This window comes from Natrix helvetica, assembly GCF_964273705.1.
Source record: "Natrix helvetica genome assembly, chromosome: 6".
Classification (NCBI taxonomy): Eukaryota; Metazoa; Chordata; class Lepidosauria; order Squamata; family Natricidae; genus Natrix; species Natrix helvetica.
Window position 1 is genome coordinate 31373092 of NC_138553.1, and position 20074 is coordinate 31393165.

The window sequence follows — 20074 nt, forward strand, 5'->3', positions numbered from 1 at the left end:
AAGTGCGCATGCTTGTCAACAACCAGAGTGAGAAGACAGCAAAGGTTAGCTAGGGTGACAGGGATCTTCAAATGCAGGTGACCAAAAAGGCATTGTTGGGAGGAGATAAGGGGGGGAGAGTTGAATCATCCCTGTAATTGTAAATGTAGGTCGACTCTCAAGCATCCAAATAGTTGACAATTGATCACATGACTGGAGGGTTTGCAATGGCTGTAACTTTGGGGAGTGATTTAAGTCCCTTCATTTAGCACCACCGTAACCCAAACAATTGCTGAACAAATGATTGTAAATCAAGGATTACTGTGTCCCCTTTGGTCTCTACAATGTTCAAGGGAGCATCTGCTGTTTGAGCAACATATTGCAATGTCCATATCAGTTCGAATAAGGAGAATCTCTAAGTATAGGATAAACATTCCCTAGCAGCCCTTTTTCTCTGATGTGCCTCTATAATATTGTCTTCATCTCAATTTCGGCCCATATTGGTGTTAACTTCCATAAGATAAGAGCACTCTATCAATTTCAAGGTGTGCAGACGCTGTTATGAGTTGCTATTTGTAACAGAATAAGGTGATTGTATGCAGTGGGATCAATTTTCTTGCATTCTGTTTTAAGAAAAGGGGGAGTTTTCACACTGAGCTCTTCCACTGTGCATCCTACCTACTGGACTCTGCAGATTAGATGTCTCTAGTTTCTGGAAGGGTAAAAACAGTAAACCCATACTCAAAGCAAACCCACATGGCAGATAATCAAGATCATAAAAGGAGGAAAGGGGATTTTTTTCATTACTGAGCAGCTCCAAAGATCATCTGCTGGTTGAGCTTCTTTTGACTTAATCTGTGCTAAATCAGCATATCCTTGAGAGAAATGTTGCCCAGTAAAATGGGAGATAACATTCCACTTTATTCTTCAACCCCACCTCGGTTGGTTGTCTGACAGGGGAGAGGGTCACAGTGGATTTAGCTTGAAAAGAAGTCTGCTAGGAGTTGATTTTCTAAGAGGCCCAGTAAGAAGTGCTGATATTGGCAGACTGTTTCCAGTAGTATTCAGAAAGGAGGATTGCATGCATCTCACACTTGAAATTAGAACTCAAGTTACTTGCTAATAACAAGAATAGAAGTAGGATATGAATTGACAGAAAATGTTACACCTGCCAGCTCAAGGGTGGGTGGGTAGCACTTTAACTGATCCATAGAGAAGTGACAACATGAGGTAAATTTTCTCTGGAGATGCATACTTTAAAAAAGAGCTTCTCTTTTCTGTGTTATGTCTTATTCGGTGCAGGCATATTTTTGTGGCTTCTCTACCACCACTACCCTGCCCCAGCTGCTGCTATTTTGCTTTACTGGCTTGTTCAGTTGTTTCATATCATTATATATAGTACTGTGCAAAAATTTTAGGCAGGTGTGAAAAAATGCTGTAAACAAAGAATGCTTTCAGAAATTTAAATAATGATTGTTTATTTCTGTCCATTTTCAAAATGCAAAGTGAGCGAACAAAAGAAAATCTAAATCAAATCAATATTTGGTGTGACCATTCTTTGCCTTCAAAACAGCAGCAATTCTTCTAGGTACACTTGCACACAGTTTTTGAAGGAATTCGGCTGGTAGGTTGTTCCAAACATCTTGGAGAACTAACCACAGATCTTCTGTGGATGTAGGCTTTTTCACATCCTTCTGTCTCTTCATGTAATCCCAGACACACTCGATGATGTTGAGATCAGGGCTCTGTGGGGGACATGCCATCACTTCCAGTACTTCTTGTTCTTCTTTATGCTGAAAATAGTTCTTAAAGACTTTGGCCGTATGTTTGGGGTTGTTGTCCTGCTGCAGAATAAATTTGGGGCCAATCATACGCCTCCCTGATGGTATTGCATGATGGATAAATATGTGCCTATATTTCTCAGCATTGAGAACACCATTAATCCTGACCAAATTTCCAACTCCATTTGCAGAAATGCAGCCCCAAACGTTCAAGGAACCTCCACCATGCTTCACTGTTGCCTGCAGACACTCATTATTGTACTGCTCTCCAGCCCGTTGACGAACAAACTGCCTTCTGCTCTAGCCAAATATTTCAAATTTTGACTCATCAGTCCAGAGCACCTGCTGCCATTTTTCTGCACCCCAGTTCCTATGTTTTTGTGCATACTTTAGTCGCTTGACCTTGTTCCCATGTCGGAGGTATGGCTTTTTGGCTGCAACTCTTCCATGAAGACCACTTCTGGCCAGACTTCTCCGGACAGTAGCTGGGTCCCACTGGTATCTGCCAGTTCTGAGCTGATGGCACTACTGGACATCTTCCGATTTCAAAGGGCCATAAGCTTGATGTGTCTTTCATCTGCTGCACTAAGTTTCCTTGGCTGATCCTCAACTTTGCCCGTTTATTTGTGCTTCTTCAAAAGAGCTTGAACAGCACATCTTGAAACCCCAGTCTGCTTTGAAATCTTTGTCTGGGAGAGACCTTGTTGATGCAGTATAACTACCTTGTGTCGTGTTACTGTGCTCAATCTTGCCATGACATGAAATTGTCTTTCACAACCTCCCCTTGGTAGTAGAGTTTGGCTGTTCCTAACCCAGTTTTAAGCCGCCTACACAGCTGTTTCTGTTTCAGTTCATGACTGGGTTTCAACCTACATGTGACATTGATGATCATTAGCACCTGTTTGGTATAATTGGTGATCTTACACCTGACTATAATCCTACAAAATCCCTGATTTTGTGCAAGTGTACCTGTGAGAATTGATGCTGGTTTGAAGGCAAAGGGTGGTCACACCAAATATTGATTTGGTTTAGATTTTTCTTTTGTTCACTCACTTTGCATTTTGAAACTTGACAAAAATAAACAATCATTATTTATATTTCTGAAAGCATTCTTTCTTTACAGCATTTTTTCACACCTGCCTAAAACTTTTGCAAATTAATTATATATATATATATATATATATATACATGGAGTGTAGGACAGGATGCTGTAGAAATGAAGGTAATTTAGTAATTCTATCAAAGTTTTATTTTAGAGCAGCTAACGTTATAATTGATTAAAACATTTCTATTTAAATAATATAGAGTCAGTATTGCAATATATTAGACTCTTTTTGGGAATAGAGTGCACACAGGAATAAGTTCTAATTTTAAACTTTTAACAGAGAGAAGGAGCAAGAAAAGGAAGAACAGTTAATGGAAGACAAGAAAAGAAAAAAAGAGGATAAGAAAAAGAAGGAATCTACTCAGAAGGTAAGGATATCTTTGTCATTCAGTATTCATTTTTATAATAGGCAGTTCATTTAAAATAACTGCTTCTATGCCCTCTACCATGTTCTACTTTGTCCTGCCTTCATTCAGTTTTGTGCTCACAATAAAAACCCGTTGTACACAACATGCCTCTTGAATTTTGCATACAGCCAGGTGATGGTTTGCTATGTATATTTTTCTGCTTGTGTGTTTATCTTAAAAATATATTACTTATTCTTGTAAGTAGGTAAGTTGAATAGAAAAGGGAAGAATATTGCTTTAAAAAAACCAATCTAGAGAATTGATTTTGGCCTTAAGAAATACTTGAAGGGGGAGCCCTTTATATCTGCAAATTATAATATATTTTAATTAGTTATGTAATAATTAATAATAAAATAGTTATTATTTTCTTACTTTTCTTAGAGAAAGGTTATGAACTAATGCAGGTAGTCCTTGACTTAAAGCAGTTCATTTAGAGACTATTCAAAGTTACAACTGCACTGAAAAGTTACTTAGGTCCATTGCAGTGTCCCCACGGTGAAAATCAAAATTCAGATGATTGACAACTGATTCATAGTTATGACAGTTGCAGTGTCCCATTCCAAGGTCATGTGATCTCCTTTTGTGACCTTCTGACTCTGGAAGTCAGAGTCACTTAACAAACAAATTACAAACTTAACTACTGCAGGGATTCACTTAACAACCATGGCAAGAAAGGTCGTAAAATGGGGCAAAATTCACTTAACAAGTGTTAGTAGCAGAAATGTTGGGATCAATTGTGGTCATAAGTCGAGGACTACCTGTAATCCATCCTGAAATAACTATAAAATATCCCTTTTTTAGTAATATTTCCAGAACTCCAGAATGGGATTTTTTAAGAGGTAACCTTATCAGTGTGTGTAACATTGGTTTCAGAATATTACTTTAATATGTAATAATTGTTTCACAGACAGAGAATGATTCAAGAGTTGTTTTTGTAAATAAACACATACAGGCTTCTTTGTTTTTAGTAGAAAGAACCACCTTTTCATTGGCTAATAGCTTTTATAGCTATCAATTGCTCTATCTATCTTAGCTATTTTGCATTTATAACAACTACTCACTGCATTCTTCTAATTTTTCAACTGTACCTGCATCAGCATTTGTATAAAATAGCTCCTACATGCTATCTAGCCTGACACCTTTTGAGTCTAACCCTAGTTGTTATTTTCAGGCATTTTCCAACGTTTACTATAACTACTTATGTTATAAACCAAGGGTGTCAAACTCAAGGTCCGCAGGCCCCATCTGGCTCACAGGTGCTTAGGACCTGTTCGCAGTGCCTCTGCCAGCGAAAATGGAGCTCGGAACAGCTGTGCGCAGCAGCCCCGGCCCCAGCTCCATTTTCGCTGGCAGAGGACTAGCAAAACACACTAAAAACAAAACAAAAGGAGAAATGTGTCCCCTTTTGCATTTGAGCATGCAAGAAGGGACAGGAAAGGAGAAAGGGAAAGAGGAAAGAAAAAGAAAAAGATGGGAAGAGAGCAAGAAAGGAAAAAGATGTGAAGGAAGAAGAAAGGAGAATGAAGAGGGAAGGAAAAAAGAACAGAGAGGGGGAAGGGAGAAAGGAAGGAGATTATATTGAGAATAAGAGAGGGGCTGAGGGAAGTCCTACCTTAGCACATTTTCCATCTTTGTGCTTTAAATCATCGTATAGAACAGCGATGGGGAACCTTTTTTGGCTCGCGTGCCATAAGTGGGGGGAGCGCAGGGGGGTAGTGTGCGGGCGTGCAGCACCCATAATGCAATGTGCGACACCCCCCCAGTGCATACGCGCACTACAGGCGTGACACCCCCCCCCCATTTTTTGCATGCTTTTTTTGCCCTCCTCAGGCTCCAGAGGCTTTATAGGATCCTGGGGAGGGCGAAAACAGCTTCCCCCGCCCTCCGGAAGCTTGAGGGACCTTCAGGAGGCTTCCCTGAAGCCTCCAGAGTAGTCAAAACAAACCTCCGGAAGTCTGTTCCCGAACTTCCGGCTTGCCTGTAGGGCCGTTTTTTTGCAATCCGGAGGCTTCAGGGAAGCTCATGAAGCCTCCGGAGGGCCTCCGGGGGAGCAGGGGAGGCTCTTTTCACCCTCTCCAGGCTCCTATAAAGGCTCTGGAGCCTGGGGAGGGCGAAAAATGGCTTTAAAAAAGGGTGAACTCAATAATTTGAGTATTTGTTTTATAGTTTTAGTGTTATCTTAAATGTATGTAGTCCTAGATTCCATGAAAAGAAAAGGTGGATATCAATCAAATCAATTGCACAACCTCTGCCCCCACAGGATGAAAACATACAGCTTAGTTGTGAACAAATGTTGATTTCCTCGCCATTTCTTCAACAGAAACAAGTCAATAAACTTAATGCAGATAGTCCTTGACATATGACCACAATTGAGCCCAAATTTCTCTTGCTAAGTTTGAAATTTTTTTAATGACCTTTGCCCCATTTTACGAGTTTTCTCACAACATTTGTTAAGTGAATCACTGGGGATGTTAAGTTGGGAACACGGTTGTTATGTGAATTTGTCTTCCCCCTTGATTGTCAGAGGGGAAACACATGATCCCAGGACACTGCTACCATCATAAATACGAGAGTCTGAATTTTGATCACAGGGGTGCTGCAAAGATCCTAACATTTTTCAATGTTGTCATAACTTTGAACAGTCACCAAATGAACTGTTGTAAGTCAAGTACTGCCTGTACGAAATTGATGGATGGACTCGTTGTTTTCTTTGGTTCTCTTACTTTTTTGTTCTTGGAAAAAAACGGAGTTCTCAAGTCTTTAATTTGTACGATACATGAAACAAATCAAACAATCCACTGTAAGTTCTCCCTGTTCCCACTTATGGGAAGAGTAACATACTAGTTTGTGGTTAAATCATAATGAGATATGATATAAATGACACTATCAGTGACTCAGTTTCCTGCCCTTTTCCCCCAGTTTACTTTATTGTGCTATCTAAATTAAGTACATTATAATTACTACTACTCTCCAACCATAATTGGTAAACATACTATATATCACAATTTTGAGGTTAATTATAGTTATAATTTTTCAATTGGGATTTCATGGCAAGTTATGGTAATTCAGAAATGAATGAAAGAGCAGGCATCTGAACTGACAGCAGCCTGATCTTTTTTTATTATGGTTTGGAAGAAAAGCAAGGATTAATAGTGTCTGCAAATAGTGGCTTATTTCAGTGAAATCTTTACAACAATTTGTATTAATTTAAAAATCTACGGTAATGGAGTTAGAATTATAATGTTTCTGGTTTATCAGTTAAATTTAAAAATTAGTGTTTAGTTTAAGAGACAGTCAATTGGCTTGTGATAAGATATGTACTACACTAGGAGGTGGATTGTGATTCAAGATACCATATTGGGGTTAGAGAGAAAGTAGCTATGGGTATACTGTGCTGGTAAATGTCTAAGTCAGTAGTTGTGACTTAGAACCTGTAGTCTGTGGACCCCTGGGCGACCATGATGTCTCATAGGGGATTCACAAAGGCTTGAAGAAATGTTATGATTTAAATATTGAGTTAAATCTTGGTGGCCCATGGCACAAAAAGGTGAGAACCACTGCTCTAAGTGATTTATATAGCCTGTATATTTAACAATAGCAGTAACTAAATTACATTTATATCTCCTCCCCCCTCCTATTATTAAAATGAACAAAGTTTAGGATAATCAAGATTGGATTTTTATATGGATGGTTTATGAACAGATTTCTCTTTTGGTATTAGTTTATATACATATGTCACCGTGAAAGACCGAAATTGGTGAATGTTGACATTCACCGGTGAATGTTGGTGAATGTCGACATTCACCGGTGAATGTCGACACATACCAATTTCGGTCTTTCACGGTGACAGATATATAACGAGTCAGCGTAACGCTTTACTTTTGCTTTTCGTTCTAACCGCGCAGGATCGCAGGTTTAAAAAAAAAAAAAAAGTCCGCGAATAGAAGACGCTTCAAAGGAAGCGAGGAGCCGAGGTATTAGGGTAAGGGGATTAGGGTAAGGGTGTCGAGAGGATAAGGGAATTTTCGGAGATACACCAAGCGACTATGTGAATGTCGACATTCACCGGTGAATGTCGACATTCACCAATTTCGGTCTTTCACGGATACACCAAGCGACTATGTGAATGTCGACATTCACCGGTGAATGTCGACATTCACCAGATTTCGGACTTTCACAGTAACACATACACATAAACACACACACACATATAATCACCAAAACACCTCTGTGAGGTGGTTTGAGCTGAGATTAACTGGCCCAAAGTAACTCAATGAGTGTTCATGGTTGCTAGAATTGAATGTGGGATTCCCCAGTCCTAGCCCAGCGTCATAATGGCTACATCACATTAAAAGATGAAAGTTTTTTAAAATGCATATATAGTACCAGTATCTCTACTGATAGAAATAATGAGTTGCCTGGTTGAAATTTTAATATTGGCAGGTACCACTGTATGTTTTAGTATTCTACATTTAGGTAATGATATTTAAAAACTATGATAACTTATGAAAACTGAATGACTTTTGTTTTTATTCTTACCTATAGGTCACAGATCAAAAAACCAAAGGTAAGAAGCTTTAATGTTTCTAAAGCTATAGCTTTTCTTGCTATTTTGAGAAATCATTTATTTCTTACAAAAAAATCATATCCCACATTTATTATTTTTATATATATCTCAAAGCAATGAATATACCTAATACAACTTCCACCTCCTATTTTACCTGCAAAAGCAACAGTGAGTTGGATTGAAAGAGGGTAACTGGCCCAAAGTCACCCAGTCAGGTTTAACCTTACAATAAAGCCCTTATTCTTATGTAAAGTACTATTGTATTAACTGAATACAGAACATTTATATTTTTTTCTACAATATAAAGGAGAAATGTTTTGTTCTTCCAGTCTTTGAAGAGTGCTACTTTATTTTCATTTGTTTTACCATTCAGTCATGTTCAATTCTTGGGAGACCGCCTAGATAAGTCCTTGCAGTTTTTGTGGCAAGCTTTTTCAGAATGGTTTGTTATTTTTTCCTTCCTAATGCTGAGACAAAATGATTGGCCCAAGCTCACCTAGCTAGCTTTGTGTCTTAAGGTGAGACTAGAACTCGCAATCTCTCAATTTCTGGACCACAGTACCTAAAATAATTCTTTTTAATTGAATAATATAGTTGTAAGTTAGAAAAAGAGAGATTTAACTCTATTTTTTCTCAGGTTTAATAGCTCTTTAATTTACTGGAAATTAAGAATAGTTCTTTAATTTATTGGGAATCATTGCTGAATGGCTTGAAGAAAAATTCTAAATTAACCAAACTGAAAACTAGCTGATACTATATTCCACAGGGTAAGCACAGTCTATCTTTTGAAACATAAGTCCTATGGGAGTCATAGTTCCCATAAATATATTGACACATGGTGTTGGAGTGACTTAAATGCGATGGTCTTATTCAGACAAAACAATAATAAAGCAAAAGATGTTATTCAATAGAACAACAAGCCCAGAAATAAGACTAACCAATGCTGTAAAGAAAATAAATTCTTAGAATTAAGCATAGTTCTGTGTTCTAGAACAGTTTTTGACACTTACCATGATGAAATGAAAATCATTTCAGTCTTGATTAAGACAAACTTGATTGTTTGTTTATTTGGTAGGTAGATTTTGAATTTGGTAACTCCTGCCTTACTTACAAAATGATTGAACTTCAAAGAGCTTTATGTGGGATTATCTGAAAAATTTCCAGATTGTTCATGGTGTGACATTTAAGGATTATACAGAATCAGATATCAAATTATAGAGGCTGTATAACAAGTCTACACACTCCTGTTAAAATGCCAGGTTTTTGAGATGTAAAAAAAAGATAACTTCAGAATTTTTTCCACCTTCAATATAATATATAAGCTATACAATTTAATTGAAAAATAAGCTGAAATATTTTAGTGCGGAAATAACAATAGCAAACTTATAATAATGTGGTTTCATTAATGTGCACACCCTTAAACTAATACTGTGATGAAGCTCCTTTTGATTTTATGACAGAATTCTGCCTTTTGGGGTAGGAGCCAATCAGCATCAATAATATTTTATCTGAGAAATCTTTTTTGATCCATCCATGAGTCAATTTCATAAACATATCATGAAGAACAACCAAATTAATTTCAGAAGCCATCCCTTCAAATATCAAAAGAAGTCCTTTCATGTTATCTAACAGACGTTGGCACTTTTTCTTAACGAAATCCAATTTGCTCTTTGATCCTGTGCTAGGATATTAAACTCAAGAGGTGCTTTTCATGGGAAATTTGATGCTTGTTTTCCAACATAATCATTTTAGCTCTCCTGCTTACAATCCATTTTTAACATTAAACCATTTAGAGCAGAAATAAATGCTTTAAATAACTAATTTATAACATGTAATTTGCATTTATTATAACTTATTACAGTATAATGAATTATTAAAAATGTAAAGATAGCCTCTAGACAAGTTTCAGTTGCTAAGAGGTGGGTTAGAAACTATTACCTGCTGAGATATAATCATACCCAATGTGACTTAAAATGCTTCATACTTATACTGAAAAGAAATATATCCTGTGTAAAAGTTGTACCAATAAGATACATCAATTTGCCTCTTTAAACTCATTTATCACTTCATTTCTTATTTTATGAGACTGAAGAGATTCTCTGAGGCTTCTTCATGACTTGTCTAAATAATAATGACATCTGATCATTTATGACCCGATTATTTCTGAACATGTTTTGTACTAATAATTAAAACTTGTACAATTCTGTTTTCTCTGAATACTAACCTTCCCATTTTATTAAAAGCTATGTCTCCTTAAATAGTATACCTTTGAAGATTTTGATAAAAGATTATCAAAGTTACTTCACATTTATGTATTTTTAAGGTTGTGTCAAGATGTGTAAGCTTTTTTTTTAAAAAAAGTAAAGGTATTCATGCATTTCTTATGTCTCTACCTTTTAGGCTTACTTAGGAAAAGGACATTTAGTATTTCAATTTTGCATTCTCTGGGGGAAAGTTTCAGATTATTCATAGACACCACTTTAGCATATTAATTCATAAATCAGTGTCGTGATTTTGTTTATTTAGATTCTATATCCTAATTCTTTTCTAAATTTTCTTTAATTGAGGAATCCCCAATCCCCATATCCAATTAATGAAGTTCCATGTGGATTTGGTTTCCTTGCTATGCTCTAGTCTAAGGCTTTGAAACTTGGATTTCAGTTCACATTCATATATGCACATACTAACATGTAGTCTGCTAACTCTTAACTTAGTTACTTTAGCACAAAAACTTATTTATTCATTGATGCTGAATGCTCAAAGTGATATTCCTAATTGTTTTTCTTTCTTTCAATCTTCCCCAATAATGGAATACTGTGAATTAATACTCTAGTACTTGACCAGAAGGTTGAAAGTCTGAGATGGGGAGAGCTCCCATTCTTGCTCTAATTTCTGCCAACCTAACAGTTCATGCAAATGCAACTAGATAAATAGGTACCACTTTGGTAGGAAGGTAATGGTATTCTGTATACTTCGTTGTATAGTCATGTTGGTCGCATGACCACGGAAGCCTCTTTGGACAATGCTGTCTCCCTTGGCTAAGAAACTGAGATGAGTACTGCCCTCTAGAGACATGACAGGGGAAACCTTTACTCTCCCCCCCCCCCTTGATAACTTGATAACTATAGCTGATGGACTGAAAAGTGTTTAGTGAATTCTTGGCAAACTTCTCTAATTTTGTTTTCCTTTGTGAACTCACGGTGATTCCTAATTTTCTTAGTGCTTAAAGTTAGCAATATTTTAATAGCTCTTATTTATTGTGATTTTATGACACCATTAAATTTGCAAACAATACTAAATACCACCCAATATTTTTCCTTATAGTGCCCGAAGCGACAAAAACAAGTTTAAGCCAACCAGTGACCGCCAGCCCAATTGGCAGCTCTCCATCGCCACCTATAAATGGTGGCAATAATGCCAAAAGGGTGGCAGTGCCGAATGGTCAACCGCCAAGCGCTGCCCGCTACATGCCTCGGGAGGTGCCGCCGCGATTTCGTTGCCAGCAGGACCACAAAGTGTTATTGAAACGTGGGCAGCCCCCTCCGCCATCTTGTATGCTCCTTGGAAGTGGAGTAGGGCCTACTTCCTCTCCAGCACCTGGAGCAAATCCAAACAACGCACAACCAGTAACAGGAGTGCTACTGCCATGTGACAGTGGGACTGCAACCGGTATGAAAGCATTAGCATTCTGCTTATTATTTTGCTATATGTACTTGTGTATTTTGAATTTAGAAATTGATTTTTTATTTACACATTTATATTCTGAAATCTCTGTGACAACCTTTGAAGGAGAATCACAGTGATTGGGAATAAGGCAGAATACAAATTAAATAAATATTGCAATAAACATTTTAGAAAGTTTTTAATTATTCACATAAAGCTAGATAAATAGTTTTTTATAAAAGCAGATTACATTTTTTTCCAGCACATTTCCTTAAGAAGGAAGTGAAAAAACATTCTAATTTCAAACAATTCTGATTTCAGGGCAGATATTTGGAATTTTCTGAACCTGAAAATGTGAATATTACTTAATATGAATTCAAAAGCAACCTGATACAGATAAGGTTGTTACCAGAAACGATAAACATATTAAAGTTATCACATGCCCAGAAGAGATTTGTTTTGAACAGGAGAAAGAACCATAATGAAATTGCACATTCTATAATGAAATAAACTTGCATGTTGATACAGCGCAGTCACTAGAATTTGTAATGCTGTCATAGTTTTTAAGTCAAAACAAAGGAACATTTTTGTTTCCAGCATTAAACAAAATGTTTTTTTCCAAAATGTCTCACAGAGTGCATGAGGCATTGTATTTAAGTTGTTTTGCAACATGTGATTGGAAATCAAATAAATAAATAAAATAAATCAGATCGGACTTTTTTTCATCCAAATCTTTCCAGCCTAGCCAGAACAGCAGTGTGGTCCAATCTTCATTGCTGATGGCTAGGCCAGATGGGATGATGTGTATATTGAGAAGAAACAAGCGCTGAACATACCCGGATGGAATTTGATAGGTTGAAGTTGCATTAGCCTGCCTCCGAAATTATAGTTGTTTGTTGTTTTTTAATTATTGCTGTGAAGTTAAGATAGGTAAGTTTTATATACTACGTACCTGCTTCATTTTGCATGTAAGTCTTTGAAAGTGTGTGAGTTACTTTGGTCACATAACAGTATTAACTGTGTAAATATAAAGACGATGAGACCCAACTTGTGAGACCCAATTTTTCTGTGAGAAACTGCTTTAAATTCTTATAAATTTCTGGTTGTGCTATCAGTGATAGCATCTAATCACTTATCTTTTGTCAGCCTTTACCATTAATTGCCTTTGATTTATTTTTAAGCAACAGGATCTTCTCCAATGACTCTTGTTTTCTCATGTGTCCAAACTAAATTTTAGCTGCACTATTAGTGTTATTGTGAGATCCGGTTTTACTTCATCTAGCATTGAATTCTTTGCTTTTCTTATGGTTCATGGGGCTCGCATCAATTTTCTTCCAACATTGAAATTCAAAGGCATCAGTTTTCTTGTTTAGCCATTCTTATGGTCCCATTTTCATAGTTATATATTACGACTAAGATGTAACTAGTAACACGTGCCTCTATTTTATAGCTTCAGTCATGAATTTTTGAACCTAGGAAAATAATCTACTATACTTATGTGTATTTGTTTGGATTGGCATTGCCTATTGTTTTAACCTTAGTTTCTGTTAATATTGAGCAATAGTATACTACTATTGTAATAACTTTTTCACCTTCCACAAGGGATTCCTTAGGTTTTCCTTTATTTCAGCTGCCAAGGTAATATATTCTGCATATAAATCAACCTTGGCAACACCTGTCCCAAATTTGAACCATTGAATTGTTCCATATTCTGTTCTAACTCTTGTTTCCCTGGCCATCATACAACAGATACCTGAGTAATCTGGCATTTCCTTGTTTTAAAAGGTAGGTCATGCAATAGTTCAAAGGGCAGGCCATAATCCACATAATCAGTACCTCTAGTATAAACAGGAAAAAAAAATTGCTATCTTTTGAAAGTAGGTGATAATTTGTTTTTATTTCTTGCTTTTAAAATTATAAAAACTCCTTCGCCTTTCCATTATGCATCAGATGTTAGCAACGTAACCTTGGGTACCCGTGCTTCTTCTGAGTCAGATTATACATCTGTCAGTTCTTGTTCAGTGTATTATTCAATTTTGGATTACATGGTTTTACTAGCATATGATATACAATAAATAATTCTATGTGTAGAAACACTGGAAAGTGATCGTGTTAAACGGGGGAATGACCTCAAAACAGTCTGTAAAATGAAATATATTTCCAGTGAAAATTATTTAATTTTCACTCATTCTGGCCAGCCTAAAAGATGAATTCAGAAGGGTGATGGGAGGAAGGGGGCTTTAGAATATAGACTTAAGTCTGTTAGCTGTTTGAGCCAAACATAGTCCTGTGTAGTTTGGTTTACTATAAAGGCCTGCAAAGGGGAATGCATCTTGATAGCAACAGTGATAGCGCATGAATATTATAACACCTTAATTTGGTATTAAAATAATAAGTTATTACAGCATGAACATTGGAGAAGGTAGTTGGAAGTCCAAATATAAAGCTTTTCAGTTCAGACCATAGTTTTATGACCTGAAATTTCTATCTTGACAGGGTAGGCAGCTACTAATAGCATGTATGGTGCAATTTCTAAAGCAGTCTGTCATAGCTATAGCAAGTTACATAAAGATGTAAAGGCTCCCTGGCATTAAACACAAAGTGGTAGCAACTAATGCATCCAATACAACTTTGGGTTTACTTCGTTTGGCATCAACATCTTATACCCAGAGAATATGAGCTGAAGCCACTGACTATTAAATCTTTGGGTATCCAAACTTCTTAAAGCATTATGACATCTATAATGAGTTCTGCAAAAGGCTGATTTTACTATATACCGACTATTGGAATGTTAATTTGTGTTTTATTAACAGGGTGATGTAGAGGTTCCCAATGGTGTATTTTGAGTGATTGCTGCCACAGAATTAAGAGTACCCATCCTACATGCACACTGTTTATTTCCCCACATGAGTTATTTAGTATGCTAAGAATTATGTTTGGCTATCTGTATTCTCAATGGACAAATGATAAAAACATACTGAATGCATATAGTTCTTCATGCCCTGATTTACATTGATGGATTATATAACAATATTTATTTATATATTTCTTAGATTTATCTGCTGCCTGTCTCGCCATGAGGCTACTCTAGGCAGTTTACAACAGCGGTTCCCAACCTTTCTAGCTTTGCAAACCGATGGGGGGAGAGGATGGTTCTGTGCAAGCATTGTGTGAGCTGTTAGCACAAATGGAGCTGTGTATACTGTTCCACCACTTGTGCATCCCAGGGTTGGGGACCCCAGCTTACAATAAGAAAAATGAAAGAAATGTAAACAGAGCAGAAGTAAAATAATAAAACAATCAAATAAACAAATGACAAAGCAACACAATGAGAATAATACATCAAAATGGTAACCAAAAAGATGGGGGGAAGAGCTGGAGAGCAATAAGCAGTATAATACAGTGATCAAGAACTCTACATTTTTGGTAAGAATCCTTGTATCTAAAAATGTCCTAGAACAGCACAGTACTTCATCAATCTCCTTTGTTCTCTTCTGTGTGCCGAAGCTTATTTTTTCTCAAAATTTCTCTATTGGTGTTTCATTTTTATAGGTGTGAGATCTGAGTAAACTAACCACAGCTAAACAACACTGCTTTGCTGCCTTTTTTACTCCTGTTGCCTGCATTGTCAGGTGTTCATAAGTCAAGTTTAGCACAAAAATAGTTTTGTACCTCCAGTAATTTCTTGACAATAGGTCAAGGAATCCAGAAAGCCATGATTTAGTCTGCTGCTCTTGAGTACTAACTGTGATGAGCCTGAAACCTACTGTGACTGTAAATTTAAAATCCTGCTCAGTATCTTCAATATTTCTAATATAGAGCTTGAAATCTTAGGATTGTCTGATCAGCCATTAGCTGGATGCCATGCTTATAAATATGAAAAGTCTTCAAAACACTGACCATGCCTGAGGAGAAGCAGTTCTGCAGTGACACTGGTAACTCAACATTGTCAGTTTTATCAGAACTGATAGCAGACTATTTTGCAGTATCACACCTATCTGCCTCAGTATAAAATATGTATTTTAAGGCTCCATTCCACGGTCCTCTTCTTTGCTCACCAATTTCAACAAACCGTAGTGAGTCTTTTTAGCACATGGAAGTACAGTTGGGAATCCATTTCTGAAGCAGTTTACCATTCTCTACAATGCCATCCATCTCTTTCCCAGTTATTAGTATCATGACCTTCTCTTAAGAATCTTCGGTGGATGAAGAAGAGAAGCAGGAAGAAGGTTTATCATAATGCCAACCCTTTGCTGCCAGGTTTCAGCAAAGTGTATGTGATACCAAGATTTAGCAGAGGCATTGAGACCAACAGCTTTATCATTCCCATCTAAGGAAGAAAAAAAGTGAATTCTATGCCTGGCACTAGTAATCTGTGAAAAAAAAGCCTAATCGGATCATGAACATCCATATTCCAGCAAGTGCAGAAGCTCCCTGGACCCAACAGTAATGCCATCTATGAAGGTCTTATGACAATTTCTACTAAGAGTTTCTTTGCTGCTAGATAGCTTCCTAGACTTGGTTCATATTTGGGTTAGCTTTTGCTGATTGTTCTTATATGGCATATGCCAAGTAAGAAAGCCTTAAATATATACAAAATAAAATTTTATTTATAACCTAGGGTTAGGCCTGATGTTATCGTTTTTTAAACTCTTTGAATTAAGATGAAGCCTTTTGTAAGGCTTGGGCATTTAGTAACAGATGCTATTCTGGTCCAGGTATAAACTGCCTTTTCAAATGCATCCCAGCAGAGAGATTTCGTGAGTACTATACAAACAATATCCATTGGTATTGTTGCCAATAAAAAGTCAGTATTTATCTATGTAAACAGATAAACAGAATGGCCACAGACAGACAGACAAAAAACAACAACCCAGAGGGTGCAGGAGTGTCTTCTGACTTCCTGCCACCTGTCCCATTTACTTTGCTTGTGGGAAGCTGGCAGGGAACCTCAGAAATCACAATCACATAACTGTAGTGACACTGGAGCCACAACTTTGGAAATAAAAGTGGTCTGAAGATCTTTGAAATTCCAATTCCACGGGAGTAATGGGTCCCAGATTTTTCACACGTCTTTAAGTTAGAGGATTTCGACACTGATTCAAAAATTGATGTGCTCTGATGCACTGTTTGGATTAATTAAAGGTACAGACAGACAATGAGAGTTTTAGTACATAGATATTATGGTCTTCCATTCACCTGTTTGCTTTCACAGATTTAAAACAATAAAAATACAATAGAAATTTTCTTCCTTATAGATACGTTGTATTCTAGATTGCTTTTCTCCAGTGAAATGATTGATTTCCTTCTTAGCACTTTGATCATTTCCAGGCCAAGAATCATTTCAGAATCAAACATGAAAATATTAATAGCCAATTCTCATGCTGTAAGTGATCTACTTTCTCAAAAAAAAAAAAAAACATAAGCAGTATGGTTCTATCATGAAGCTTAGACTTTACAGCTGTTATAAGGGCTGAAGCTGACATGGCAAGAGTCAACCATTCTTGGGCCAGTCAGAACTGTTAAATAAGCTTTGAACAGATCTTTTTCTATATTTTCGAAACAGGACTTGGGAATATCTCTTGCATGTATTTTTTATTCATTTTTATTTTATTTATTTGTGTCCTGCCTTTTAGTATTTTTACAAATAACTCAAGGCAGTGAACATACTCAACAAACCATTCTCCTATTTTTTCCCTCATAGCAAAAAAACCATGTGGGCTGAGAAAAAGTGACTTGCCCAAAGTCATCCAACCAGCTTTCATGGCTAAGGCGGGATGTGAACTCCTCCCACTTTCTAGCCTGATACCTTACTTTTTCCTTTTGGTTGTAGGTTATACATCCTACATGCATAAGGAGGCCATAGGCATATTTCAGAATTTTGAACAGTTAACATCTTCAGCCTTATTATTTTTCAACATTCTCACAAGTGGGATCCTTTTCATCAATTTGTTCTTGGACACTAATATTTACAGGTAGTTTTCAATTTATAACCACAATGAAGCCTTCCCATTATGGTCATAGGTTTGATGTCAAAAGTGGATCATCCTTGTGACCGACTTGATTTTATGACCTTTTTGAAGCTGCAGTTCAGCAAATCATCATGGTCTTTAAACATATCCACGATCACCAAGCAAACTCATTGTTTTCTATGAGGCATTTTGCCGGAAATGGAAGTAAATACCGAGATTGGGCAAAAGGGCCATAAATCAAGGTCATGTGACCAGTTATAACTGAAGGACAATCTGTATAGCATTCTTCCATTCTCTCACTTCAGCTCCCTTTCTAATAATTTCATGAGTTTTATTTTTTATGCAGTTCATTTTGTTGGAGGTTATTTTTTTAGCTTTGTTTTTCAAACATTTTTTTTAATTTCCGTAAACATTGCTCTGCAGTCTTCTGATTTTTCCTTGTTCTCTTTACTCCTTGCAACAATTTTTTTCTTTGTCTAAATCTTACACAATTACTTTCTCTCAGGTATTGCAGCAGATTATTTTATCTACATTTTCCCCATCTAAGCCTCTTTCACCTTCCTCATTCCACTAAGCATTCTTTTTCATTAATCATATTAATGTTGCATCTCACATTTCTGTGGCATTCTGTACTTTACTGTTTCAAGCAGCTTCTACATCCTCTTTCCTTATATCTCCTTTTCATTCTGATAGATTATTAATTTGTCTTCTAATTCTCGTAGAAGATTCATATATGGTTTTTGTGCCTTTTTTTTACTTTTATTACTGTTTTTCTCCCACTTTTCTTCCATCTCGATTTTGTTCCCAAATCCATTCTTGACATTAGCAAATAATCCTGCCCCATATTCAGAACTTCTCATCACTATTTTATCCTTCATTAATTCTATGTTTTCAGCATAACAGTTTAAATCAATTGTAATTTTAAATTTATATTCATAAGTATGTATAGATGTATGGTTAATTTTTATACTCAAACTAAGATTTTTTTAAAACAGACCATTCTCATTCTTAACAGTAATTTTTTCTTCAATCTTAGCTCATTCCTTCCCATCCATTTAAATTTTCTAGCAGAATTTTTTTTTCTCCTTGGGTCACGTTTGCATAATTTTACCCAAAACCTGGTTCTTTTGTTATCATAATTCATTGGAATATAACATACAGTTATTCCATGTGTGTGTGTATGTGTATGTATATGTACATTCATAAACACCTACAATGTAGCACTGTTTCATACTTTATGAAAAGCACTTTACACTGTTTATTTATAATTAATCTGCATCTTTATTTCTCCATAGCGCTGCTTGGAGAGTCCAAGGATGGGTTAACACAGCCTGTTTGCCCATGGATTGAGTAGATTTTTCCCCTCTGGCCACGCCTCCTTTGCCTCTTCTGGCTCAGTTTTAAAAACTCAGTCCGCCCGATAGGACGAGTTTTGGGGAACACTCAGCTTTGAGCAAATAGGCTGGGTTCTCCAATAGTAATTTTAGAGTATTTTATGTGTTGATATTTAGTTGTTATTAGGATTTTTCCCCAGGTTTTATTATTTTGACTTTTTATTTTCCTTTTTTCTATTTTTTACCAAGAAGAGGATTTACTAAAGTAAGGCTGAGGCAGCGATCGGTTCCACAGCTGCTTAGTCGCAGCTGGGGGAACAAGCGAGGCCGCTCGTCCGGCGTCTGCTGACGAGCGCAGGGAAGGACAGCAATCCCCGTGTTTCCCTGGTCGTTTTGGAGGAGAGGCTTTTAAAAAAGCCCTTGCTTCTCCAAACGGCGTCTTTTGCCGATCGGGAGAGCGGCGGCCATTTTGAAAAGCGCTGCTTTGGCGCGCTTTTCGGCTGCAGCCAATGGGAAGCGCCTGGCCCTTAAGTGAGGCTTTTGGCGCGCAGAAGAACCGGCGGCCATTTTTTTGAGACTTTTTTACCGTCCGGAAGCAGCAGCAAGCAGCAGAGCTCTCCACCTCAAGCAGACAGCCGCAGAGGATTGCGAGGGCTTGCCTGGGTCTCCAGCAAGCCTGAAGTTCCCCAGCCAACTAAGGGGAAGCGGCAAGGAGTGTCCTGGTGCCTGATCCAGCCTCCCAACTGAATCTGCAGACGCTTCTGGAGCCGTCGGGCCAGCGTCCACTGCCCTTCCCACAGCAGCGACCTCTTCGACTCAAGATCAATCAAGGATGGCTGATGAAGGTTTGGAGCGAAGGGAGGAGCTGGCAGGGCCATCTGCAAAGCGCAGTAGGCCAGATCCCTCAGGCCAGGGGAGAAAGGGAAACAAGGGCGCTGGGGGGAAAGCTTCCCACTCTTCAGCTGGGAGCAAGGCCCCCAAAATTCAAGGGGACAAGGGGCAGGACTCCCTAAAGGACAAGTCTGCTAGGCCCAAGGTTCCCTCTGCACCCTTACCAAGTGAGGCTGGGCCAGTTCCTTCCCCACCCATCCAGAGGGAGATAGAGCAGGGGGAGGAAATGGGGGATAGATCCCCATCCTTCTGTGATAGGGATTCCATGTCAGGATCCCCTGCAGCCTCTCTGGGTTACCCAGGTTCTCCTAGCTCTTCAGTCAGGGAGGATATCCCCTCCTTTCAATGCTGTTTTCATGCAGAGGATCAGAGAGA

General features: G+C 37.5%; 1 protein-coding gene across 7 annotated transcripts in view; it reads left to right on the top strand.

The window, feature by feature from the left end:
* Positions 1 to 20074, top strand: part of TNRC6B (trinucleotide repeat containing adaptor 6B) — a 142941-nt gene that overhangs the window by 62269 nt on the left and 60598 nt on the right. For all 7 annotated transcript variants that reach the window (XM_081958127.1, XM_081958132.1, XM_081958129.1 and 4 more), the window contains 3 exons: positions 3146 to 3233; positions 7818 to 7839; positions 11164 to 11508. In XM_081958127.1, the coding sequence (XP_081814253.1) occupies positions 3146 to 3233; positions 7818 to 7839; positions 11164 to 11508 (455 nt within the window). The remainder of the gene's footprint in view (positions 1 to 3145; positions 3234 to 7817; positions 7840 to 11163; positions 11509 to 20074) is intronic.